The sequence below is a fragment of the Haemaphysalis longicornis genome, unplaced genomic scaffold, assembly GCF_048455015.1.
Source record: "Haemaphysalis longicornis isolate Haplotype H1 unplaced genomic scaffold, Haemaphysalis longicornis Haplotype H1 scaffold_10, whole genome shotgun sequence".
Taxonomy (NCBI): Eukaryota; Metazoa; Arthropoda; class Arachnida; order Ixodida; family Ixodidae; genus Haemaphysalis; species Haemaphysalis longicornis.
The window spans coordinates 20,275,004-20,301,254 of NW_027526204.1; the positions used below are offsets into that span (position 1 = coordinate 20,275,004).

General features: G+C 46.1%; 1 protein-coding gene across 6 annotated transcripts in view; it reads right to left on the reverse strand.

Moving 5' to 3' along the window:
* The window catches only part of LOC144158271 (uncharacterized), a 45,732-nt gene that overhangs the window by 18,100 nt on the left and 1,381 nt on the right, over positions 1–26,251 (reverse strand). Inside the window, exons 1-5 of one of the 6 annotated variants that reach the window (XM_077689042.1) lie at positions 19,813–20,102; positions 16,876–17,045; positions 8,344–8,493; positions 8,218–8,280; positions 2,571–2,696 (exon numbers count right to left, since the gene is read on the reverse strand). In XM_077689042.1, the coding sequence (XP_077545168.1) occupies positions 2,571–2,696; positions 8,218–8,280; positions 8,344–8,467 (313 nt within the window). In that variant the 5' untranslated portion in view covers positions 8,468–8,493; positions 16,876–17,045; positions 19,813–20,102. Of the gene's footprint in view, positions 1–2,570; positions 2,697–8,217; positions 8,281–8,343; positions 8,494–16,875; positions 17,046–19,812; positions 20,103–26,251 lie in introns of those variants that run through there. The other 5 variants (XM_077689043.1, XM_077689044.1, XM_077689040.1 and 2 more) reach the window with 5 other exon arrangements.

Sequence of the window (26,251 nt, forward strand, 5' to 3'; positions counted from 1 at the left end):
TTTATCACCACCAGTGTTTAGCCAGTGAACTAATTGCAAGGCCATGTTATCGCTCTTAACATGTTGACCACGTTTACAAAGTCGCGAACATTTTTTGCCACACAAACTCATTCTTTTATTCTTTCTTGCCGCAAACCTCAACCGAATGGAACCACCTTCCCGGTGATATAGCATCAATAGCAGATTTAAATCTTTTTCGCCGATCGTTCGCCTTTTTCGGGTGTAGTGATTCCACATGAATTTATTTCTGTCCGTGTTGCTGTTATTGTTTTTTGCTCATTTTCATTTTCTCTTGAATAACTGTTGTTCAGCGCATGTTTTTGCACAATTCTTGAGTAGTACTGTGTAAACTTTGTGTAGTTTGCTTTGTAGCGGGCAAATGCTTTCCGCTTGTTGTGTACAATGCGAATATTTCTACAGATCTGTCCAGAAGAACCCCTAGCGTATTTTTATGTACTTTTGTTGTTTGTACTACCAGCATATGTAGTCTATGTTACATTCTTGCCGCTTTGTTACTTGTATTTTTTTTCAAAACCCACTCCCCTCTTCAATGCTTGTGTGGTTGAGGGTACAGTGCCCACGGATTGAAATGCGACACTGCGAGCGCGTGGCCGCCGGTACATGCAGTGCCGCCCGTGGAAGCTAGGTGTTGCATTGTGGTATACCGCGAGAATGAGAGCGGGTTGACCGTAGGCTTACTGCTTCCGGTTGCCAATGAGCGGGACTGTGGTTCCCTGCAGCGACAGCGGGCGCTGCGAGCCTGGAGCGCTGGAACGCGTTTGTGCGCCAACGGCAGTAGCCCAGCTGTGCGCGCAGCCGATTTCGCAACATCGTGTGCGCGCGCTCTTATGCGTGCGCTTCCAATGCGGCACAGTAATGTTCATGTAATGCAACGTCACACTTATCTGAATAAAAGAAACTTCTGTACGAAGGAACAGCAAACTTTATTCCAGGATGGAAAGTAAAAAAAAGGAAAGACGCCTTTGCAGCAACGTTCGCGTGTGGTGCAGTGCATTAGTCCTTCGTCGGCTTTCCTTTTTTTTAGTTTATATCATGGAATAAAGTATAAAGTTGGCTGTTCCTTCGTGCAGACGCTCGTTTTATTCAGATAAGCGCGACCGTGCTTACACGCACGTTACCTGTGTCGCATCGGAACGGCACGCGTAAGAAGAGCGCCCGAGCAGACGATGTTGCGAAATTGGCTGCATGGACCGCCGGCCGGCTACCACCGGCGCACAAACGCGCTCCAGGCTCGCAGCGCACCGTTGTCGCTGCGTGGAACCACAGCCCCGCTTATTGGCAACCGGAAGGAGCAAGCCTACGGGTAAAACGCTCTCACCCTCGTGGTATACCACAATGCAACACCTAGCTTCCACGGGCTGCGCCGCATGTACCGCAGGCCACGCGCTCGCAGTGTCGTGTTTCAATCCGTGAGCACTGTACTTGAAATAAATAAATAAATACATAAATAAATAATTGGAAAACGTTTAAAAACAAGGTACATGAACTAGTTTGTAAGTACATCCCTTCACGCAGTCTGAAAACAAAAACTGACACGCCATGATATAACACTTATCTAAAGAGACTGTCAAATCGCAAGAAAAGATTACACCGAGCTGCAAAGAAATGTCAAACCTCGACTGCCCGTAGGATTGCATACAAAGCCGCTAATACCGAGAATATTTCAGCCGTAAACAAGCTAAAACGAATTCTTTCCAAAACACGTTACAATCACGGCTCGATAGTAACCCACACATATGTTGGAGCATCATTAATCTAGCCAAAAGTAACTGTATTCAACTAACAGATAGCAATGACCAGTTTGTACCCGAAACCAGGTGCCCTTTTGTCCTTAACACTGAATTCTGCAAAAACTTTGTTCGCACAGTTAGCTGGGCTCTAATTTACTCGGCCAACTTTGATTACCCCTTATTAACTCCTATTGTAATTGAACCGCATGGCATAGCAAAAATAACCGAATCCTCGAAAGTGTCTTCCTGTCCAGGTGCAGATTTGATTTCAGTAAAATTACCGAAAAACACTGCTTCCTGTTCTCTTGCCCGATATAAAATATTTCAGCAGACCCTGGACACCCACGAAATACCTGCAGATTTCAAGGTCGGGAAGGTGGTCCCGCTGCACAAGCCCGGTAACAGACATTCGCCCAGTAATTATTGCTCCATATCCCTAATAAGCATCCCAAGTAAAATTCTTGAACATCTTTTCAGTCTCATAAACTCCTTTTTTACCTCGGCTCAATACGACTTCCGCAAGACGTTCTCGCGCAAAACGAAACTGTTTTCATTCACTCATAAGCTTCACTTGATTTTGTACCACTGCTCATGCAGAGTCTGTGTATTCCTTGATTTCGCTAGAGCATTTGATAAAGTCTTTCCCAATCTACTTCTTTTAAAGGCTGTTTTTTTCCCCCTTGTACAGGAGCATACTCAACTACTAGATTTGCTGCACAAGATTTCTTGCACTCGCCAAAACAAATTCCTGTTTAAGGCCTTGGCTGTTAACGGTGTTCATATTCTACAAGCAGCAACACTGCAAGCATCGCAACCCACCTTTTGTCGCCGGGACATGGGTGGCCGGAGCGAGAGTGAGGGCCAGCTTCTGCCGCAACTTCAGCACCATCTCCGGAATCAGCACTTTCTCTGAGGCAACAGCTCGAGTTTTGTCCACATCCCGAACTGAAAAAATCAAGTCAAAGCAGCTAACAATCACTATTTTGCAATCCAGAAGAGCTTCTATTTTAATGATAAGGTAGTAGAATTTTACAAATCATCGAAGTGAATAAATACAGTGAGATATCCCTAGAAGCTACATTTGGCATTTGTTTTGCCACAAAAAAAGCAAACATGTTCACTTTGATCATGTACAAATTTCTACCAAACGGATCCTTACAACCGGCTACATGACGTAAGAAGTTACTACTACTACTATGTATATTTTATTGGCGCAAGGGCGTCTGAGGCCAAAGAGCGCCAAGACAATGTTTGTTTTGTCACATTTGTTAAAATGCAATGGCGATGATTGTGATGTACTTGATAAAAATAGTGTATATATAGGTGTAAAGGGCCCTTATTCTAAGAAGCGAAGATGAATAAGATGAGAGGTAACAGTGACGATGTTTATGTGTGTGCTGGGAGCGCCATAACATAACAGGGATGGCGGTGACGTCCCTGGCACGTTATGAAAACGCTCAGAACCACCCTCACTATTTGCATTGGGTGGCCCTGATGTCACACATGGTATGAGATGAGTGCTAAAAATCCAATGTCAGCGAGATAGGCTAAAAGGCGTTCACTTCTAATCGGGGGTTGATCAGATAAAAACAAGAATGGATGTAAGGGTATCGTGTAGGTGTATAGTTCTGGGAAGTGTCGTTTCCTTGCATCATGGTATGCCAAGCATTCAATCAATACATGAAGGACTGTAAGTCTTCATCCGCATTTCTCACAAGATGGTGGTGGGGTTCCGTTTAAAAGATGAGTGTGTAGCGTGTGTGTGACCTATTCTTAATCTGCATATTGATATTTCTGTGAACCTGTTCCTTTTCTCTGTTGTTTATCCCTATGTGTGGTTTTATAATGTGCAGTTTGTTTTCGATTTGTGTGTCCCACTGTACCTGCCAGCGCCTCTAAAGCATACTCAGAAACTAGTGGTTTCATGTCTAGGTAGGGCACATGTGGGATATCTACAACACTGCGGAGAGCCGCCACAGCAGCATTCTGGTCAGCAATTTCATTGCCCGAAATTCCGCTGCGCCCAGGTACCCAGCACACTACTACAGTCAATTTTAGAGCGTAAGCAGACATTAGGGATTTGATAAGACGGTTTAAAATAATGTTTCTCGTTGGTTTTCCTGAATGGAGTGCTAATACTACACTCAGGGAGTCTGTAAAAATAATGGAACTGTGTATTCTGGTATCTGTAATGTGTTCCACAGTGGTTAAAATGCCGTGTGCCTCAGCTGTAGAAATACTAGTATTTTTGTTCATTGTCTTTGTGATAGCAACGTTTGGGCCATGTGCAGCGCATGACACAGAATGGGCGGACTTGGAGGCATCTGTGCAAAACGTTGTGTAGGTATATTTGTGTCGTAGATGTAGGAAGTGCTGCAAGATGAGTTCTCTTGGTGCAGTTCTTTTGTTCATGGCTGTAAAAGATAAATCACAAGAAATCGGGGACATTTCCCAGGGAGCAACAAGGTCTGTAATCGAAGTTTTGTAAGTCTCGCAAAAAGAAACCCCAAGCTCTTCAGCGTGCACTTTCACTCTCAACGAAAAAGGCATAGATATAGAGGGCCGACTGAGAAACGAGTGCATGGCAGAGGTGTCATTGACAATAAACGAAGAAGGGTGATTTTTTATGGATGTTGCCTTCATGGCATACAGTAGATCTGTGTATAAGCGCTGGTCTTCCAGGCAACACTGGTCACATTCCACATATAGGCTTTGTGCAGGACTCGTTCGGAAAGCTCCTGACGAAAGGCGAAGCCCAAGGTGCAGAACAGGGTCAAGCATTTTTAAAGCGGTTTTCGAAGCTGACCCGTATACTACGCTCCCATAGTCCAACCGCGATTCACTAAACTGTTGTAGAGACGCAGCAGGCACATCTTATCTGCGCCGTAGGAGTGGTGGGATAGGACTTTTAGGATATTCATTGCCTTTATACATTATATTTTGAGTAGCTTTATATGTGGAATAAATGACAGCTTTTGATCTAGCACAATCCCTAAAAACTTGTGTTCCTTCTTCACAGGCACAGCCACTCCACTGAGCTGGACGGTGGGCTCAGGGTGAATACCACGCCTCTTGGAAAATAAGACACATGTGCTCTTTTGAGGATTTAGCTTAAAGCCATTTTCTTTCGTCGGCCCATTTTACAAGCCTGTTTGTGGTAAGTTGTAACTGCCGTTCACAGATAGACAGGTTACAGGACCGGAAACTGATATGAACATCATCCACATAAATGGAGTAAAAAATGGTGTGGGGCAGAGCTTTTCCAAGTGTGTTCATCTTAGCTATAAAAAGTGTGCAACTAAGTACTCCACCCTAACGAACGCCATTTTCTTGCATATACAGCGCGGATACTGCAGCCCCGACCCTCACTCTGAATGTTCGTTCAGACAAATGGCTTTCAAGGGCATTAAGCATATTCCCACAAATTCCAAAAGATTTCAGGTCTCGCAGGATGCCGTAGCGCCAGGAAGTGTCATATGCTTTTTCTAGATCAAAAAATATGGACATACAAAACTGTTTGTTAACAAAGGCATTTTTCACATAGGATTCAAAAGCGACAAGTTGGTCTGTTGTTGATCTGCCCGACCGAAAACCTGCCTGGCAGCTGTCCAGAATACCATTGTATTCCAGGAAGTATAGTAACCTTCTGTTGATCATTTTTTCGAACAGCTTGCACAAGCAGCTGGTCAGGGCAATTGAACGATAACTTGAAACACAGGATGCATCCTTTCCCTCTTTCAGCAGTGGCACAACAATAGCCTGTTTCCATGCCTTAGGAAAGTGCCCAGCACGCCATATTCTGTTAAATAAAAACAGGAGAGTATTGATTGTGTCTGTATGAAGGTGTTTGATCATGCCGTACGTAATGTTATCTGCACCTGGCGCCGAAGGCTTGCAACCAGCCAACGCAGTCATGAGCTCGTGAAGGGAGAATGGAGAGTTATAGGAGTCGTTTGATTGCTTGTGGTCACGTATGGACTTCCACTCAGCTGACTTTTTGTAGTGTATAACTGTGCTTGTGTAATGTGAAGAGCTTGAGACGTGTTCGAAGTATTGTGCCAACGCGTTTGCCTGGTCCTCTAGGGTGCCACCAGTGGTGTAAACAAGGGGTAAGCCATTTGTGCTTTGTCCATTTAGTTTTCTTATCCTGTTCCAAACCTTTCTTGTATCGGTGAAAGAATTTATTGAAGTTAAGAAGGACCTCCAGCTATTGTTTTTGGCCTGACGGCGAATGCGCCTTCCCATGGCTTTGGTGCGCTTGAACGCTACAAGGTTGTCCGCAGTGGGGTACCTGCGAAGAATGCCCCACGCCTTGTTCTGTGCCTGGCGTGCTTGTCGACAGTCTTCATTCCACCAGGGCCGCCTTAGGTTACTTGTGTTACCAGAAGTCTGGGGAATGAAGTTCTCTGCAGCATCAAGGATATGTGCCGTGACAAGGCTACAAGCTTCATCAATACCCAAGTGTTCTATGGAACTGTATGCGAGTTGAGATTTCTGCTTAAATTTCTCCCAGTCTGCAGCGGTTTCTTTAAACCTTTTAGTTGAGGTGGGAGTGTAAGGGTCTCTGTCTAGGCATCTCAAGAATACTGGGAAATGGTCAATTCCAAGAGGGTTTTTCTCCACCTGCCACTCAACGAGTGGAAAAAGAACAGCAGAACCGATTGCCAAGTCTATGTGTGAGTACGTGGTGTGTGTAATGTTATAATATGTGGGCTGTTTTTTGTTGAACAAACACGCACCAGATGATACTAGGAAATGTTCAATCAAGCGGCCGCGAGCGTCAGTTCGCCCAGAACCCCAGAGTTTGTTGTGTGCATTTAGGTCTCCAACTAAGATACCGTATTTTCCTGTCTATAAGTCGCACCTTTGTATAAGTCGCACCCCGCTCAAAATGACAGTTTTTCCGGAAAAAACGTATATAAGTCGCACCGGTGTATAAGACGCACCGGTGTACAAGACGCACTTGTTAATTAGGTAAACTCACAGTGAATCAGATCGTTAGAAAGAGCGGCGAAAGTACATGGTTGCGGCGGCCGCCGCCTATCAACGCATCGCACGCTGAGGAGGGCTAGACACGTGCATCTCCCGTCCGAAGTCTTGACAGAAAGTTCTCAAAAATGGTTTATTGATACACAAAGATGGCATGTACTTACAAACGGCGTTTAGGCAAAACCATCGAAGCCTTTTTCTTCAGACTCGCTAACAAATAATTCAGTATCTTCAGTGGGGGTTCCACCGGTGCATCACTGTCGTCCTCTGACTCTGATGTCTTCTTCGGCAACATCGTTACCACTCGCGGACCAGATTACTCCGGCCTTTATCAACCTGGCTACAACTGTTTTTGAAGAAATGGAGTTCCAAGAGTCGGAGACCCATTTGGCCACCTCTCCAAACGTCGCGCGTCTCTTGCGTGCTGTCGTAAATCAGCGCAATAAAGGTGTCATGGCGGACGGAAGTGACGCGACCGGAAGCGGCCTGAAAATCGAAACTTATCAGCAAGCTGTCATTTTAGAAATTAGCAGCACGTTTACCTCCTTCAGAGTAACTCTCTGTGATAATTTATAAGCTGCATTTTATTTTTGCTACCCAGTTTGATATTACTTTGAATTTATTCTGAACTGTAGTTACTGCGCATGGCAGAAAGTGGCGCGCGGTTGTCGCAAGCCATTATCATTGTTTTAGACTGGAATAAATTGCTAATTATTTGATTTAATGTCCTGAAGCAACATATGGGCTATGAGAAACACAACGGTAGCGGTGGGCTTCGGATTCATTTTGACCATACAGCTGTGTCTCCTAACGGGCGCTGCCCACGCGCGGCCGCCGCGAACCGGAATTCTTCCATACCTAAGTCGCACCGGTGGATAAGACGCACCAACGAAAATTTCAGAAAAAAACCGCGACCTATACACCGGAAAATACGGTAAATGGTTCAGGAAGCTCATTTAGCAACGACTCAAATTCTGAGGTAGACAATTGATGATCCGGGGGAATGTATAAGAAACATATTGTAATCAGCCGACCAAAAATGATCACGCGGACAGCAACTGCCTCAAGGCTGGTCACGCTTTGAGCTAGTGTGTGCAATTTTGAGTCTATTATTACAATAAAAGTTACGCAGACGCAAAATCTGGTGCGGACAAGCATGAGATGTCAACCAAGTGCAAAGAAACAGCAGGGAGGTTGCGCCATAGTGAAGCAGATGACAAATGCGAGAATCTCTAATCTGACATCAGAGAGACGTGCTTTGCAGCGCTGCCCGTTGTCGTGCTCACCGCCAATACCACAAACTACTTCGTGCACTTTCACTTGCAAAGAAAAATTCTCATGGCTTCAGCTTACCACATCCCGCATGTATAAAAAAATTGTGCAAAAGTTATTCATAACAGTTTTTACAACAAATTTTCACCTGCTTTGCCTACTCTGTGAGATACCTGTAATAGAAAGAACAATGCAGGAATCAAACCTGAAAATTCCACTTCTGTTTGGGAGCCAGCACTGATGAATGCTGTCAGGGCACACTGCGTACCTGAAAAGAAAATTCAGTCAGTAGTGCATTCCACCTAGCGGTTCAGCAGAATAGGCTCAGCACCTATTGTACTAGTGGTAATGGCCGTCTGTGCATATTGGCTGCAGGAGACACCCTGACTCCAGGCTTCATCCAGAGACGTTGCCACAACACAGCTTCTGGGCATCAATAATTTTGCACGTGGCATGCTTGCTGTTGTTCTTGCGGGGTCTCCTGGAAGTGAAAAACACAACCACACGAAAAAATTATCATAATCCAACTACATTGCAAAAAAATCTGCCATAGTGCAACCACTACTTTCACATAGCAAAAGAAAACGTCACGCACACAATTAGCCCACAAGACATGCATTTTCAACCAGACAAATAACAAACAAAGCAGCTTTCCTGCTATACAAAACAACTTGCAGACCACCCACGGATTGTTCTTATCCTTCAGCCCTATCATTTACAGGGCCATAATGCAGGAGTGTCACGCAGAAGCGCTACTCAGCTGCTTAGAGCTTTGCCTCGAAAAGAAATGCAGTTCCTTAGAATGTATTTGTCTGCAAACTTGGGTACTCATATAGAATGACACAGCTGAAGCGATTTGAGTTTAGAGTACTTCGTACATGGTTCATGTCTTGGAGACAATGACTGGCAAAGAATACCTTCCCTTTTTTATTGATAGGAGAAAAAATAGTACCCTCATGCAAGTTTTAATATTGGGACAAAAGGATACCAGTGCACTTTATATCCGAATTGCCATTACTCATATTGTGTACGTGAGAGCAATAGTTAACTTTATAGGTTGAAAATCCAGTGTCTCTGGCTTAGCCACACGCTAAATGGCCAAGTGAAAACACCCAAAATAGTCGACAGCACAACAAATAAAAATGGAGTTCAAAGGAAGGTTAGGCAAATTTGGGTGTGAGTGGGAGTTGGGCAAGCAACTCCCAGTTTGCAGAAATACCATGTAACTTGGCTCTGTGGCGCCATGCATTGTATGCCGGACAGCTTGTGCCGGTGGCAGGGCCGCACGAAATGTCGAAAAAAATCTTTAAGAAGTTGTGGAATCAGAAACTACATCGTGGCTTTCCAGTCTTTTGAAACATATTTAATTTGTTTCTTCTCATAATGTACCTTTAGTTTTTGAGGGCCTGGCATTAATATTTCTCCTCTTTTTACTCAGACGACACAATGTTGGTGCCAGCATCAGTACCAACATGAAATGCGGGCATGGCTGGCGACTATTTCTGCTGTCCATGCGGCCACCAATCGGGTGTAAAACAAACTTCACTGGGCAGGCACAACGCCAGCTGAAATTACGTACCCTTTTTTGCATTCAGCCTTGCATCTCCTCCTTTTCACACTTTAGCGTCCATTTTTTCTCTCCATTTATTTGTTTCTATCTGCCTTGCCTCTGTTTTGGTTACCGTGGCTGTTTTGAATTCTCCACTGTTCTTTCCGTATTTCATCGTCAGCCTTCTAGTCTTTCTTAGCCACTGCATGTCCACGCTTTTCAAGTATAGGCACCTAAAAACCTGAGCTGCCCACCTACATTGATCCACTGCTTTCAGCCTCCTCTCAAAACATATTTTAGTCTGTGCTTCTCGAACTTCGAACGACAGCCAGCCTATATCTCTTTGCACTGCTTCGTTAGTTGTTTTTCCATGCGCTCCTAAGGCCAAATGGCCTACCGTTCTCCGGTTCACTTCAAGGCCTGCCAGAACATCTGATTTTAAGCAGAGCACTGCATTCGCAAATGTGAGACCCGAAACCATTACTCCTTTCCACATTCCTCTCACTACTTCATATTCGTTATACCCCCCTAAGCTATCTGCCTCATTATAGCTGCGTTTCACTCTCCCTTACCCTTGAGTTGCTCCTCGTGAGTTCTCAAGTAGTTATCCCCTTCAATTGTCCACACGCCCAAATATTTATATTCCTTCACTCTCAGTTGGGTGCAGGTTGGACTACTATCAAAAAGCCAGAAAACTTTGCAGCTTTGCTGCTTTACACGACAACAAAAGCCTCTACACATGATAAATACTGAAAAGGTCATGGAGTGTATTGTGTTTCCTACGTATTGTGCATGAGCAATGCTATACGCACGTCGGCTCCACGCACGACTCCATCGCTCTCGCCATCTACCATGGTGACTCCTGTCTAAACTGCGGACACGGTCAATGACACAACTGCGCCGTTCTTCGTCGCAGTTGCTGCGCTGCCACTGCTAAAGGAAAAACGTGCTCCTCCCTAGACGCGCGAGGGCTCCAGCATTTTGATGCATGCTTTCTTCATTCTGTGCGTCTGGTTTCGCGCTAAGTTGGGAGTCCGTTAAAATATGCTTTCTTTGGTGAAGAAAAATTCGTTCACACGTACATTGTTTCAGTTTAAAATGTTCAATCGGGACTTGACCCTTTCACGGCTAGAGCGGCGGCAGTGCGTGTCCTGTACGTCGCGGCAGCCCCGTGAACCTCCCCACCCCACCTCCTCCCTAATCAATAAAGCAAATAAAGTTTGCTCTCTCTCCGCTCTAGACCGGCCATGGTGGGATAGTTTTCGCAAGTTTCTGGTCACATTGTCAGCTCTGCGCACCACTCAACCGGCTGGGCGTCGTGGCGCTATCACGCGGTGATGCGTGTTAAGGAACGGCTGGCTAGTCTGTTTACCCACGTGCTACAGTCATCATCATCATCATCACCAGCCTGTCTACGCCCACTACAGGGCAAAGTCCTCTCCCATCAATGTCCAATTATCCCGGTCTTGTGCTAACTGTGACCAATTTATCCCCGTGAACTTCTTGATCTCACCTACCCATCTAACTTTCTGCCGCCCATGCTACGCTTGCCTTCTTAGGGATCCATTCTGTTACATTTAATGACCAACGGTTACCTTGCCTTCGCATTACATGCCCTGCCCATGCCCATTTATTCTTAATCTCTACTAATATGTCCTCAACACACGTTTGTTCCCTGACCCACTCCACTCTCTTCTTGTCCCTCAATGTTACACCTATCGTCTTCCGTTCCATTGCTCGCTGAATCAACGTCAATTTAAGTTGAACCCTCTTAGTGGGCCTCCAAGTTTCTGCCCCGTAGGTGAGCACAGTACGTACTGTACAGTACAGTACAGCACAGTACGAGTACAGCTACAGTAGGAGTTGCCAAATTTTGATACGCAAAATTCCTAGCGTCGTAAACACTTGGTAGTGCATGGCACACTTTATTCATTTAGGTACAAAAAAAAATTCCTAAAATAAGTACCTCAAACCTTCACTTTCGAGTAAACGCAGGTGACATGAGGTGCGGCAGGTGACATTAGGTGCAAACATATAGCCTTCTGAGTAACAAAACACGAACAGAAAACTTCTACTTAATGCTTTTCAAACAAGCAGGTGACAACATAGATCCGCCGGAACCATATTGCTAAGTAGCAATGGTTCTGGCGGATCTGACAAAAATTTACAGAAATTGTGAGAATTGTCAATAATGCGTAAGCAATATTCTCTGCTTGCATTTATCCCAAGTTTTTTAATCATCATAATAGCCAAATTGCTGGAGGCAAAAACCAAGAACGCCCGTGTGTACGAGATTTCAGCGCACGTTAAAAATCCCCAGGTGGTCAAAATTAATCCTGAGCCCTCCACTACGGTGCGCCTCATCGCCTACGTTGCGTCGGCACGTTAAGGGGGGACGCGGGTCTTAGAATGGTCCAAAATCGCGAAAATACGCATTTTGGGAAAAACACATTTTTGAAGTCTTTGTACCTTCAAGCACCTACTCTAAAAGTTTCACCGCTGAATTTGATCGGGAATAATCTCAAAAATGACTTTGAAAACGCAGCGGGAGCCGCAAAACGCCGAAAAACGGGCTAAAAAAGCTTGAACTTCGCGCGCGCGCCACACTCGAAGCAGACTGCCGGCGGCGGCCATCTTGGGCTCGCTTTGTAGCTGATTTCTTTGTGCGTATTTTGCGCCAACTCAAAATGGCGTCGCATGAGGAGAACGAGCGGTACCGCCGATTTACCGAAGGTCGTTTCGGAGCCGCTGATTGGCAGGAGCAGGCGCGCTCGAGTCGAGCCCCCCGTTCCGCGTCTCTGATTGGCCGGCGCCGTTGAGCCGCCATTTTTTTTTCGTTTTGTTTTTGCAGGCGCGCGTTCGGCGCCGCAGTATTTTCAATTCAGGTGTGTTTTCTTTGCCGTTAGTGACTGCAATTCTGTCACAACGTCTTTACGTCTCGTGCCGCAATGCCTGGAGACTTTTACCTCAAGGAACTACGCGCTGCAAGCGTACGGAAACACGATGGAAGACGCCGTAGACGGCGGTGCCGAGATCGCCTGTCACGTACGAATCTGGTCCGAAAAGCGCCGCGTGAAAACGTCCGGATTTAGTTAGCTGTTGTGCTTTGGTCTCATTTGTGAAAAACAAAGTTGGCAGCACAATATGTTTGTGCTTTTCTTTAGTTTGCATAGACATTGAAGGAAGTGCAAAGTAGGAACTACCGTACTTGAAGTTCAGCAAGAAGTGCAGTTTTCCAGCGCTGTTTACAAAAGTTTTTCATTACTTGCATAGAGCCTTCCTGATTATTTTTGTGGTACGGTCGCATATTTGTTTTTTGTTTTTCTTGAGGAACAGAGTGACACGGCGGTTTTTATATTGGGCCATGCTGTAGCAAGAGTTAGAAACTAAAGATGCATTTCTCTCTTATTTTGCGATGTCATGCTCTGCCTGAGTGTTTCACTATCAGGCTTTTGCCCTAGGGTGATAAGACTGGTATCATTTAATTATTAGATCTAGCAGGTGATGCTGTTTTTATCACTCTGGTATCTATCGCCAAATTGTCTAGCAGGTGATGCTGTTTTTATCACTCTGGTATCCATCGCCAAATTGAAGTCCACTTGCAGCTCTAGTTTATTTTGTGAGGTCACGCTTTTCCTTGCGGGGTGTTTCCTTATCTTACTCTTGAGCCAGGATAACAAGACTGGTATAGTTTCATTTGTATTGAATTGGTCTAGCAGCTGATGCTATTTGCATCACTGAAGCATCACTGAAGCATATCCAGCCACGGCCCTGCAGTTTTTAGTTTTGAGGGATCCCTCTCCCCCTTACGGGGTCTTTTTTTATCTTGCAGTTGAGCTATGATGATAAGACTGGTATCATTGCATTCGTATTGAATTGCTCTAGCAGGTGATGCTATTGGTACAACCCTAGTGTTGATCAAAAAATTGCAATATCCAGCCACGGCCCTGCAGTTTTTAGTTTTGAGGGATGCCTCTCCCTCTTACGGGGTCTTTTTTTATCTTGCAGTTGAGCTATGATGATAAGACTGGTATCATTCAATTCGTATTGAATTGCTCTAGCAGGTGATGCTATTTGTACAACCCTAGCGTTGATTAGAAAATTGCAATTTACCCAAGTCTTTGCTTTAGTATTGAAAAGAATGACGGAATAATGTCACTTTTTCATTGGCTGCTGTGCTTTAGCATTACAGGTAGCGGAAAAGGCTGCAGTATGTGATGTGTGTGCTTGTATGTAGTTTTCAGATGCACTGGAATAAACTGGGAAAGTGTACATCTGGTTTCTGAAGTTTATTATTAGAAAATTTACTTTTTCTCAACTATTTTCAGAGATTATGCTTGGTTTACGCTGAATTTTTTACGCTTATTTTTGTGGTACAGACACATACTTAGTGTGCTTTTCTTCACAAAAGACTGAGCTACACAGTGATGCTATTTTTATTACTGTAGCTGCGCTGTAACAAAAGTTACCATGATCGGAAACTTCAAATGCGTTTTTCTCAGTTTCGTTTTTTGCGAGACCGTGCTCCGCCTTACGGGGGGTTTTGTTATGTTGCTCTTGAGCTAGGATGACAAGACTGGTATCATTGTATTCGTATTGAATTGATCTAGCAGGCTATGCTATTTTTATCACTCTGTCGCTGTTCACCTATAAGCAAAACTGAGTAATGATGAAATAATTTTATAGAAATTGTTAGTACAAAATGTTCACTTTTTGCATACTTTGCAAAAGCTTTTGAAATGAATAAAAATAGCATAGCCTGGCAGAGTAGACCTTTGGCATTATGGCCATATAATTCATCTCTGAGTTTGATAAAGCGAAATTGCCCTAAACCCCCGTAAGAAATGCCTCAATAAATGAATTTCAACGCACTGTATTTCTTCAACCTATTCTGCTATGTTAAAACCAATTACATATTTGAAATCAGCATAAAAAACTGCTCAAGACTGCCAATTTTCATCAAGCTGGCACTAAAAATAAAAAAAATTGTCCAAAGACCCACCTCCCCCCTTAAACCCTATACAATAAAAAGCTAGCCAGATTGCGCTTATTTTTGATGTTTCAGTTTGCATTGCGCTATGTTGACAACTTTTCCGTCAGTGTTGTTACACTTTTGTTTTATTTTTGTTTCGTTACGAATTATGCACACTTAAACTGGCCACTATAGGCACCGGACACTGCAGTTTGCGCGTGACTCCAGCGCCGCCTCTCGCCGCCGCTTAGCAACTCTGGGTCGGTGGATGTCACGACCTGCTGTTCAGCGCACGTAAAAACACCACGCTGCGTGCGGTTCGACGTTGTGTGGCGGAAGTTTCTTCAAGAAACATAGTTATAATTGCAAGTTGCAGGGTCCGAACGGATAAAAAGGCTGCAGGAAAGGATTAGTGGCGGCGCCGCTACTTTTGCGCGAAGGACAGCCGCAATTGGGAAAGGCAGCCTGACATCGTTCTGTACAGGTTTCTCGCTCGGGCAGCCGTGTGAGAATAAGCGTCGCAAGAAATGATTTTAGCAGTAAGAAAAGTCGAGGAAGTAAGAAAGTCATGACATTTTTTGTCAGTGGAAGGAGTAAACTTATGAGTACGATTACCATTTATGCGCAGCGCAGACACGAAAGGCCGTAAAACTAAAACGTTTGCTTTCAGTGTTCATACACATCACGCCCTGCGATAAATCGCATGCCGTCGTAGTAGTTGCATAACACAAGGTATTACTGCTTCCGCCACTATTGTGTTATCAGCAGTAACCTTTTTTTAGCGACATTCACGGCACCGAATGGATACCAAAAGGCGGCACAAGAATATGCATTCCCAGCACTTCGCGGTGATGCCAAAAGCAATGTCAAGACGGTCAATACGCATCACGCTTACTGCCCTACTTTGTTCACCGAAGTGTACATAGTTCGGCCACGCATGCCAAGCGAGAGCGTGGAACGCTATCAAAGGCAAGGTTGCATTCACTCGCGATGACTTCTTTAATGCGTTTTGCGTACTCTGAAAGTTGAGGTTATTATTGTTTAAGCAGAGGATGGGGAGGAGAATTCTTTAATGTGTTTTGGTACTCTGAAAGTTGAGGTTATTATTGTTTAAGCAGAGGATTGGGAGGAGGAGGAAATACTTTTTTGGAGAATTCCGAGCGGCCTGAACGAACTGTATCACAATTAGCCGCTAAGGCGACTCTAACATTACTCATAAGATAGAAGCCGAAACTTCGTAAAGACAATCGCCGCTCCGCAGCAGATTTCGAACTGTGTGGAACTGCGTTTACTTTGTCAACAGCTAATAACGTTTGGAATGCGTTGGCAGCGTTGTTAATTAGTGACAACACCAACCCAGCTGAAGAAGGGCAACCGAAAAAGTAACTGCAGTGTGGTTGGGCGAACAGAGGAAACAATAACACAAACACGCTTCTGTCGTGGAGTGCCGTTGTATACGCTGGCTACTGACCTGAATTGGCGCTGTAAATAACCTTCCCTTGCTGAGAATGGGACTTCGTAACGATGTCTGTCCCGTCAATTTCTTTAACGGCGCACACGCGCGCGGGAACGTACAATCTCTAACTTCTCACGCACGCGAGGCCAACAGTAGTAGTTCAGCCCCGTAATTGTCCGGAAATCGCACAGAAGCACTTGAGACACGGGGAAACTATTTGCCAGAACAGTCTTCAAGGTCGAGACACCTTTCAAAAACAATCGCAGAATCACAAAAACAAACCGAGAGGTGCCGAATATATGAGCGCGCGGCCGCCGTCTGCCTCTCACCGACCCGAAGTTAGCTCAAGCTTCCGCGGGGTGGCGCTGGGTGTACTTTTTCGTCGCGCCCTCTGAGCAGTGACCGGTGCCTATAGCATCAAGTTTCACAACTTCGCCAATTACCTATTTTTCTGCTGGGCATTTTATGACCTTTTGACCTGTGTTAAAATGCTTTTTTTTTCGGAGGGGACGTTTTTGTATTTGTTGTGGCAGGGCGATGAACAAAGCAGCAAAGGCAGTAGATTTCAACGTTGTAACAGTAAAAAAAATTCCCGCGCCTTCCCGCGAGGGGAACACAAGTGCAGAGCATTGGGGCCTCAGTACTGGTTGAAGGCAGTGTTGCTTCCATCGCTTCTTCCGTGATGCTGGAGTAGCAGACACGAGTAAACGTGGGAGCGAGCGTCAACCAAGGAAGGAAGGAGCAACGCAGTGACTGAAGCACGAGCGACCGCTAGCCGCTTTGTATTTGCAGCGCGCGCAGTAGAGGGAGAGCAGTACGGGGGAGAGAGCGCACATGCGCAAGCAGTGCGCGCCCTTCCACGCCCCATCGCGCTGCTATCACGCACCTGTTACGCCGAGACCGCGACGGAGTGAACGGGCTGACTACGACGCATGCGCGCCAGCTGCTGTTGAGAGAGAGGAGGGAAGGAGGTGCAGACGCCGTCCGACGCAGACGCCGTCCAGACGCTGCTGCAGACGCCGTCCGACGCAGGAAGAGGCGAGGCTAAGAAATGCTCTGCATTTAAAAAGAAAATTATAATGCCGGTGAAAGCCCAGACGCAAAAGAAATATAGCCTAGAACACCTAAAACCTGTAACAGACCGAACTTAAAATTTAGTGCTACAATTAAACATTAATGAATTCCAAGCTTAATTGGTGAGGTGACACGCGTGAGGGACACAAAACAATTGACCAATCAAGCGACAGATGGATCGATCGATTAATTACTCAATAAATTATTTATCCATCAATCAATCTTTATTTTAGGCCTAGCGCAGCTACTAAGCTTCGGCAGGCTGAAATAAAATTTACCGTTACATGTGTCAGACGTCCTAAACTATAATTTCCCTTGCACTCGCGAGTTCCACCAGAATTGTAATATTGTAGTTTTTGCAACAGCCTTCAAGTCTACTGCATCTGTGCCCTGTCGACTTTGTACACCGTCCTGACACGACGACGACAAAAATGAGCCAGTAAAAAAAAAGGCCAACCAAAAACACGGCCCAAAATCATTAAAATCGATCGCAACTTTTCGCGCCATTTCCACGATAATGGACGATTGGTGAAGTTGAGTAATACCCGTGCTACACAAGCATTTCGAAGGCCTTTGAGTCGAATGTCATTTGACTCAAATGACACTTTTGAGCTGCTTCACGACGTTTTTCAAAGGCATTTGGTTAAAATGGCATTTGAGTCAAAGGAGCACGACAACTGACCTTTGAGAGTCTCAAAGGCCTTTGAAACACGAACGGTTGTACCCTCGGGCTCAGTTTCGGCAAGCCGTAATAACAAAAACAATTATTTGCAGTAAAACTTTGTGTTTGAAGTGCAAGATCTTCATAATTTTTCACTTGTTCACTTGTTTTAATTCTCTGTCACTCGCTCTACGATTACGAGGTAACTTGGTACTCTCAACACCGGTGGTGCTGAAAAAGACAAAAAGAAACTGGCTGCCTTGTGCATGTTTTGTGCGCGCTTGTAGCTGGTTATCAATTTGATCTCTAATAATTGCTTCTTTGCCCGTTTTAACTCTAAAATTACATTTTCGCCAAGAACGAAACATGTCAGCAGTGGCGACACCAAAACATGGCGGGTGAACACGTAAACTTTCAACTGCTTTTGAGAGTGATCGTGTAGATCGCAGAACTCCTTCCAGTTCGAATGACATTTGAAATTTCAAAGGTCATTCGCCTGAAATGTCCTTCCAAACAAACGCTCGTGTAGCACAGGTATCAATCGGTAAAATTACACAACCATAAATAAAAATGAAACAAAATTGTAATCAGACTAAAGTCAAGCCGAATGCAAACTAAAACGACATAAAGGCTAGCCCAATTTTGCCACTAATATCCAAATCTTGCTATAAGATTGCTCACGCATTAGTGGAAAATTCCCACAACTTCTCTACAATGTTTATGTGAGATAAGCAGGAACGTAGCTATACTTGCTCACCTCAGATATGCTCACCCGCTTGTTCATGTTCATTTTCCACTGCTTTGGTGTTACTATACGCCTAAATTAAAAATCATGACCAAAATAATTTACCAGCGACATCAACAAAAAAAACTTAGCACATTGAGACGATTCATACTACAGCGAAAAAAAAAAAAAAAGCAACCAAACAGCGGGCGCCGTAATTCACACAGCAACAGGCTTATTTTCGGCGTAAGAAGGCGTAAATGTACGTTGCATGCAACATTTGCAGTTTCCTCTAAACCCCCATCTCGTCCGCCCGATTTCTCCCCGCAGTACTTGAGAATCTTCCACGAACAACTCTGATCAATTGTGGGTTTCAGCGCGCCGAAGGGTACATTCTGAGGAACGTCATACTGGAAAGGCCCGGACTAACTTTGACCACCAAGGGATCTTCAATTATAATGTGCGCCAAAACCTCAACGCACGGGCGTTTTCGCTGGTCTCCTCAATCAGAAGAGCAGCCACCACGGCCTGAATGGAACCCGCGTCCTTGGGCTCAGCAGCACAACGCCTATTGCCACTGAGCCACCGCGGCGGGTCCATCCCACGCACAATGCGAACGCTTATTTCAGTTCAATTCCGCACCCTATCAACCTATGGAGGGGTACGAAATAATTTAGTCCATCTGCAGATATTAGGTTGCGCCGAAAACTTGCACTCTTGGGTAGTTGCTACAAGGGGAGCGTGATATTTCCCGCAGTGCGGCCTTACACAAATAACGCTGGTTGTTTCAAACTTCCCGCGTACCTACTTCGCGTAGCGGGCAGTTTAACCGTCGTTCACCCCGGTAGATGGCGCGAGCGAATTAAATCATGCGTAGAGCAATTTCCGGTCGGAGCGCGCGACGCATTTTATTTCACGCATCAAGGGACGATTCTTTTGCTATTATAGCGCAGCTTTTTTGGATGGATACGCGCTGCCACACTCATGAACCATGAATGGTAGTTTAGCATCGAAAATAATCCCAAATGACTGCAGCAGATTACATCACCACGGGTGGCGTAGAATGGAAAACCGAACCAACCGAACTGCACGGGAGAGAATTTGAACGAATGAAACTTCTGAGCCACAACATTCTTGCTCCGTGGCCACAACCAAGACCAGCTCCCGCGAGAGGCTGCTTATGCGTGTCACTCCGCTCTACCGAAGAGCCCGCAGGAGACGGCCGAAGAGCCGAAGGGTGGCCCTCGTGGGTACGACGACACGTCCGTGCGGAGCAACACCGGCCGTCCGACACGGCAACAAAGGCTCCGGACCATTCGCAAGAGGGAAGAAGCGACAAACACCACGAGCGAAGGCACACCAACCTTTTCAGGCGCAGCTGAGACGGGCCCGGGCCCGGAACGATGCTGTCGTCCACGAGATCCCCGGCCGTCTTGACAGGCGCACTGTGCGTGAGGCTAGTACTAGCGTGAGCTACCTCCCTGAAATGTGCCTTCCCGCGCAAACGGCTTTCACGGACTCCTGCAGGGCAGCATTAAATTCTGCACACAACGAACGATGCAGACAAAAGAGTACGCGGAAATTCTCTACGTTACAAAGGAAGTCTAGCGAACGCTTGGGCCTAGTGAGCCGTCGCACGTACAAGCACAGAACAGGGATGGTACAAGGTTAATGATGGAAGGTGGCGGCAGTGCTCGAAGGAGGCTATGGGTGAATAACCGTCGGACGTCACTGGAAGATACGCTTGCAGCGCCGCTCATACCGCCCGTCACGGCGGCGATAAGCAGTAGACACGGCTCTCCGCACTAAGGTTTTTTTTTATAGATCCATGAATGGCGGGGGCCATAGAGAAATAAAAAATTATTTCTGCGTGATGCGGTGATATTTGCAGTCGTATTGCTTGTTTCTGTCATGCGTGCGTTTTCATGCTGGTGATTGTGCACGCGTGAAACTCGTTTGCGTCGGAACGTGCACTGGGACTACCGCTGTGTGTGCTTGTCGAGACACGCCCGGGGTGTGCGTCAACAGCCTGCAATCGCCCGTGGTATTTCTCTTCTCCTGCCTGGCGGTCTATCCCGAACCTCGGTTCTCATATCGGGCGGTCGGCTGGCTTCAGCAAATGGGCGGCAATGTGTTCGCCACCCTGACGGCCACCCTTCGGCCGCAGCTGACTTCAGTCAGGTTCGTAGCAGAGCGGACAGTTGTGCGAGATTTGTTTGTTGAAAACAGCGTTACTTTACGTGGACAGCAAGAGACGGGGGGTGCTACGCCTGACCTGCGTACCCCATCTCTTTTGTCCCGAGCACCGCAAGGGGTTCTACGCAGACGAAACTTGGGTAAACGCTGGCCACACCGTGACGAAGGCTTGGAGGGACGAGACAATATGAAAACGTCTGAGGACGCTTTCCAGCGTGGTTTGACAACTGGGCTCAAACAGCCATCCGAAAGAGGAGCGCGGCGGATGGTCACCCACATCGGCAACGAGGACGGCTTTGTTGACGCCTGTCTGTCCGTCTTCAAAGGAACGAAGTCGGGAGACTATCACGAGGAAATGGACGGCGAGCATTTCGAGGCTTGGTTTGACTCTGTTCCACTAAGCTGCCCCAGGGTAGTGTTGTGGTCATGGACAACGTGTCCTACCACTCCAGGCGCCTGGAGACTGTCCCAACCATGTCCTCACGCAAGCCTGACATACTAGCCAGGCTGACATCAAAAGGTATCCCGTGTGATGCAACGATGACAAAGAGGCAGCTTCTTGAACTGGTGGCGCCGGTGAAAGACCAGTTTGTGAAGTTCAGAGTTGATGTCGCGGCAGAAAAGGCTGGGTGCGTCGTTCTGAGGTTGCCACCATACCACTGCGAGTTTAACCCCATCGAGCTGATCTGGGCGCAGATGAAAGGAGAAGTTGCTAGGCTGAACACTGCCTTCAAGACTGACAGTGTGCTGAAGCTCCTCATGACAGCAGCTGAGAATGTTTCTCCAAACAACTAGGCCAAGGCTGTTGAGCACGTCATTGGCATTGAGGACAAGTGCCGAGAGGCGCGTGGCTTCAGCAACCATGTGGAGCCAATCATCATCAGCCTTGGGGAGGAAGACGGCGACAGCTGTGGGAGTGCAGATGACGACCTCTCCGGCATCGAGCAAATGAAGTGAGGCTTACCATGCTGCAGTCTTCAGCTCCGAAGCTCCAAACGGCTCTTTTAAGAGCCCACCAAATGTTGAATAGCGGTCTGCCCTGCAGCGAGCTTGCCACCTGTGTATCCTCCCGCTATGTTTGCTTTGCGCAGGCAAAATTCAACTTTCTTTCTGGAACAATACCAAGCAGAGTGTCGGAACCAAATGTTTTTCGTTTCGTTTCTTGTTTCGTTCCATAGAGAAAAGTTCCGTTTCGTTTTAGTTCCGGAACGAAAAATATAATGGTTCGTAACGGTTCATGTTTGCACGAAGAAAATGAGAACAAGAATTAAAAAGAAAAACAGAAAGCGATGTTTATTGATTTCTGGTAAAAATTAAAGTGGTTAAAGAGCACTCACAACTGCACACAAAAACTGAAGCACTTCTTTAGACACATCTCATGGCACTGAACATGACCTCAGAAGCTGCACTTCCTGAAATGTCATTCACAAGAGCACACAAAAAATGAAGCACTTCAGGCACATCTTACGGCACTGAATATGACCTCAGAAGCAGCACGTCCTCAAGTGTGCTAGGTGAAAGGCGAGAGCTCTCGTCAGATAAAATAAACTTTAGCAACGAGAATGCCCGCTCCACGCAGCCTCTGAAAGGAAGCAAAGCAGAAAACACAGCTACCAGTGAAAATTGTGCTAACACGAAGACTGGCAGTAAGCCTATTGCTAGTTTCACTTTGTAGCCGAATACCACATGCAAACAATTTAGCCAAGCACACAAGCCTTCCTGAAACAGACAAATGGCTAAACAGAGCAGCTTTGCTCCTATGAGAAATGACTCATAGACCTTGCAGGCATTTTCCAGTTCCGTTTGTTTCTAGATAGGCTTGCAAGAGGTATCACACAGTATCACCCTGTGTCTGCCACACATGCGCTGCTACTTTATGTTTCAGACAAACAGAAGACCTACAGGCATTGTGCCAAACAAACAACACACGAGCCACAATCTCATCAGCAAGTAACGAAGACGGGTTTAATACACACAACTGTTCCTGAACAACAGGTCTGTAAACGAGAACTTCTTGTTTACATCCCAATTTCAGAGGTTTGTCTATCACGTTTTTTGGCATGCTATTAGATGTGAGGCCAAACACGTGAAAACTGTTGCAACACTAGCATAAGCTGTGCAGCACACACTACTGCGACCACAACATTTCTCCCCGGGAAATGATCTCAGAACCCTTATCTGCACACGCCTGCACTGTAAAAGCAAGCAATTGTGCAAGCTAAGTAATTCTTCCCGGCTAAACAGAATTTTCACTCTGCATATAATGTTTTCTCGCCACTTTCGCGAGCTGGTTAGAAGGTGTCTCGCATGCGAGTGTATACAGTTTGTTGTGATTTTGGAGTAATGAAGAGGTGTCAAAGCCAATAAGTGAACATGTGGCACCAAAAAAAAGCTTTTCTTATAGTGAAAATCTTTCCACCCTTCTCTGGTCATCAGTATCGAGTGAATACCAGCATCGAGTTAAGGCAGTAAGCAATATACACAAGATACAAACGTGTTGCAACATTCGAGCAGTTTTCCACTCTTCACCAGGGATTTCACAGATAATTGATGCTTGGCTCATGGCAATGCAAAGTGCAAATTCGCCCGGAATGTGACCTTACAATTCGAACTAGCTGTGATTGTAATTAAACAGCAAGGCTTGTTTTTAGTGATGAGTCTGTAAACACTGTATGATCACTTTAATTATGCCTAGTTAGCCCATAAACCATCTGTCCCAATTATAATTTGAATGGCTCCTGCAGCGCTTTCAAGTACAGTTGATGGCCTCCCACTAGTCGTTCTGTGAAAATCTTGTGTTGGCATGACTACGATGATCCAATACACAACACTCGCCAACATATTGTCACACCCACCCACACTGCTCATCCCGTTGGGTGCAAATGCAGGTGTATGGTGGCTAACACCCCATGTCTGGCATTTTTATTATTTCTGAACAAGTTTGGGGAGCGCCTCCCTGTGTTCAATGGGGCATGAACAGGTCCACCGCCATTTCTCGGACAGAGTCAGGAGTTTGGAGATGCGTTGCTCAGGAGCGAGCCAGATATTTCGAGCCACTCTTTTTGAAGAGCAGGTGAGCCATGGCTCAGTAAAGTGAGCGGCGGTTCTTTTGAAGAGAGGAAGCCCCTTCTCGCCCGCTCAGTGATCCGTGTGGAACTGAGCGAGCCACAACAGAGCCAACCATGGAGGAAAAAGAGCCAACTGAGCCGAAGAGACGGGTCAAATGAGCCGGCTCTTTGGTGAGAGTTTCACGCCATGTATTAACAGCATGAGAAAGCAACTGCCCTGCCAGGCCAGGTGGGGCTAATTTTCCAAATTTCTCCAGCACCTCCTGTCGTGTGAGCAGATAGTCCGAGTCAGGAGAGCCGGATCTTTTAAGCCGTTCTTTGGTTTTTCTGAGCCGCTCTTTGGGAGCAGTGGTTCTCGGCTCTCAGCAGATCTTTTCGAGAGCCGCACTTTGGGAGCGGCGGTTGAGACCGCGGCAGTGGCGGTGAATGGCAGATCGGGAGGCAGCAGTGAAAGAACTGCATCTGCATTTTGACAGTAATGAGAAAATAAACTCCTGTGACCTATATGATTCACCACAGTTACAATTCTGCGCTCAGCTATAGTCCAAGTCAGGAACGAGCCAGATCTTCTGAGCCGCTCAGTGTGCCGTTCATCAGCAGTGCTCGCACTGCTCGGCTCTCGGCGGTTCTTTGGGAGAGTGCTCCGTGGCAAGGAGTGGCTCTCCCAAAAAAAACCGTCGCTCTACGGCAGCTCACTTGATCACAGAACTGTGCTGAACCAGGTGGCTCTGGACAAATCATGTCGGCATGTTCCGGTAGAGTTAGTAGAGGTGTATCAGCCGACCCAACCGGGTCTTGTGTGCAACATTTGCGTTATCTATTATCGGTGCCAGTACACATCTCGCTTAAAATAAATTGGGAAAAGTGTTGTTTATAAACCACAACTTAGATTTCATGCATTAAAATTAGATTCTTGTATCGTGTTTTCAGGAATACTTTTTCTTGCATCACAGCTCACTAGTAGAGAGCATGTTTGTGAGCTAATTTGTAAGTTGACAAAAAATTTATTGATTTGATTGATTGTAGGGTTTAATGCAACGCTGCAATGCAGCCGATGAGGCGTGCCAAGTTGAGGGCTCCGGATTAGTTTTGACCACCTCGGGATCTTTAACGTGCACCGAAATCTCATACACACGGGCATTTTTGCTTTTTGCCTCCATCAGAAAAGCGGCCGCTGTGGTCGGATCTCGAACCCGCGTTTTCGTGCTCAGCAGTGCAACGCCTTAGCCTGAAAAAAAAATTCCATTCTTTTTCTTTATAGACGGCTTCGCTGTTTGTAAACAAACATGAATGTGCCGAACGGTTCGCCCCAGAAGACTTCCGGTGCGGCCCTTCTGGTAATGGTTTCTAATGGTCGCGGCCGTCGCAGCGGTGTTTGCCTGGTGTGTTTGAGTTTGCTGCTGCATTATTTCTGGCGCATTCCTTAAGATGTGTTTACAGCGATGTCTAGCGACTACATGACTACTACTGTGACAACACTATGAACAATGTCGTAATAATGAACACCACTTTTTCACATAAGAAGGGGTGTGTACGGTACGCCACTTCACATAAACAGAACCTACGCTTCATTAAACGTATTTTAGGCTGCATAAAACGGGCTAGTTGACACACTGAAACGTTTGGCGCACATCACGAAAAATCGCTTTCTACTGCGCCTGTGTCACAATGGGCAGTTTTGATAGAGATCGGCGCCGATAGGAATCGGTCGCGATCTAAGGTGTTCAGTGTGACTGAGATAACAAAACGTACTCATTATGTGATGACGTCAGGTGCGGCTGAGTCACGAGAACAACTATGGCTTACTGGATAGTACACTATTCATGAATCAAACTTTCGAGTTAACCCGCCTACATGTAGTCCGCTCTCACACAAAAAGGTAAATTAGCTGGAGTGCGACGATTTCCATTGGCGGCAACACGACAAACTACGAGTCAGTTGCTCGCACCGATAAAAACCCACTCACAGGCGTCGCTCTCATAAAAAGCAAATGTAACGGCGCCACTGTAATTAACAACAAAACGTGGGCAACGCGACGTACGCTGTGCGGCGATTCATGCGGAGCGCGGCTACTTTGGTGTCCCGAGTGTTGCTTCGAACAGTACACATCCCTGATAATTAAGCCTCAAACTACAAGAAACACCTTTACAATGTATTTTCGGCGTTAGCATGCAGCTTTGCTATCCAACTAAAGCGTCACCACGGTTACTGTTATGGGTGGAACACGACGGCGTCCGACGTGTTCCTTGTAATTGGGGACCTTAGACTAACGTCTGAGCATCACCTTTGTGCAGTAGAAGCATACATTGCGCTTTACTTCCCTTTGATGAAGTGGGCAGAACAAATCTGCGCGCTCTTTGTGGGAGTCCAGTTTTCCCTTTTGATAGCTGCAAGCCAGGCGCTGCTTCTGCATTCATCTCTCGGGACGCACAACGTTCTGACTTCCGATAGCAAATTTGTTCCGGAACGCAGACTGCATCCCGGCACAACACAGCACTGTCTGAGTCGCGAGCGCTTCATCGGAATAATTTTATCGGCC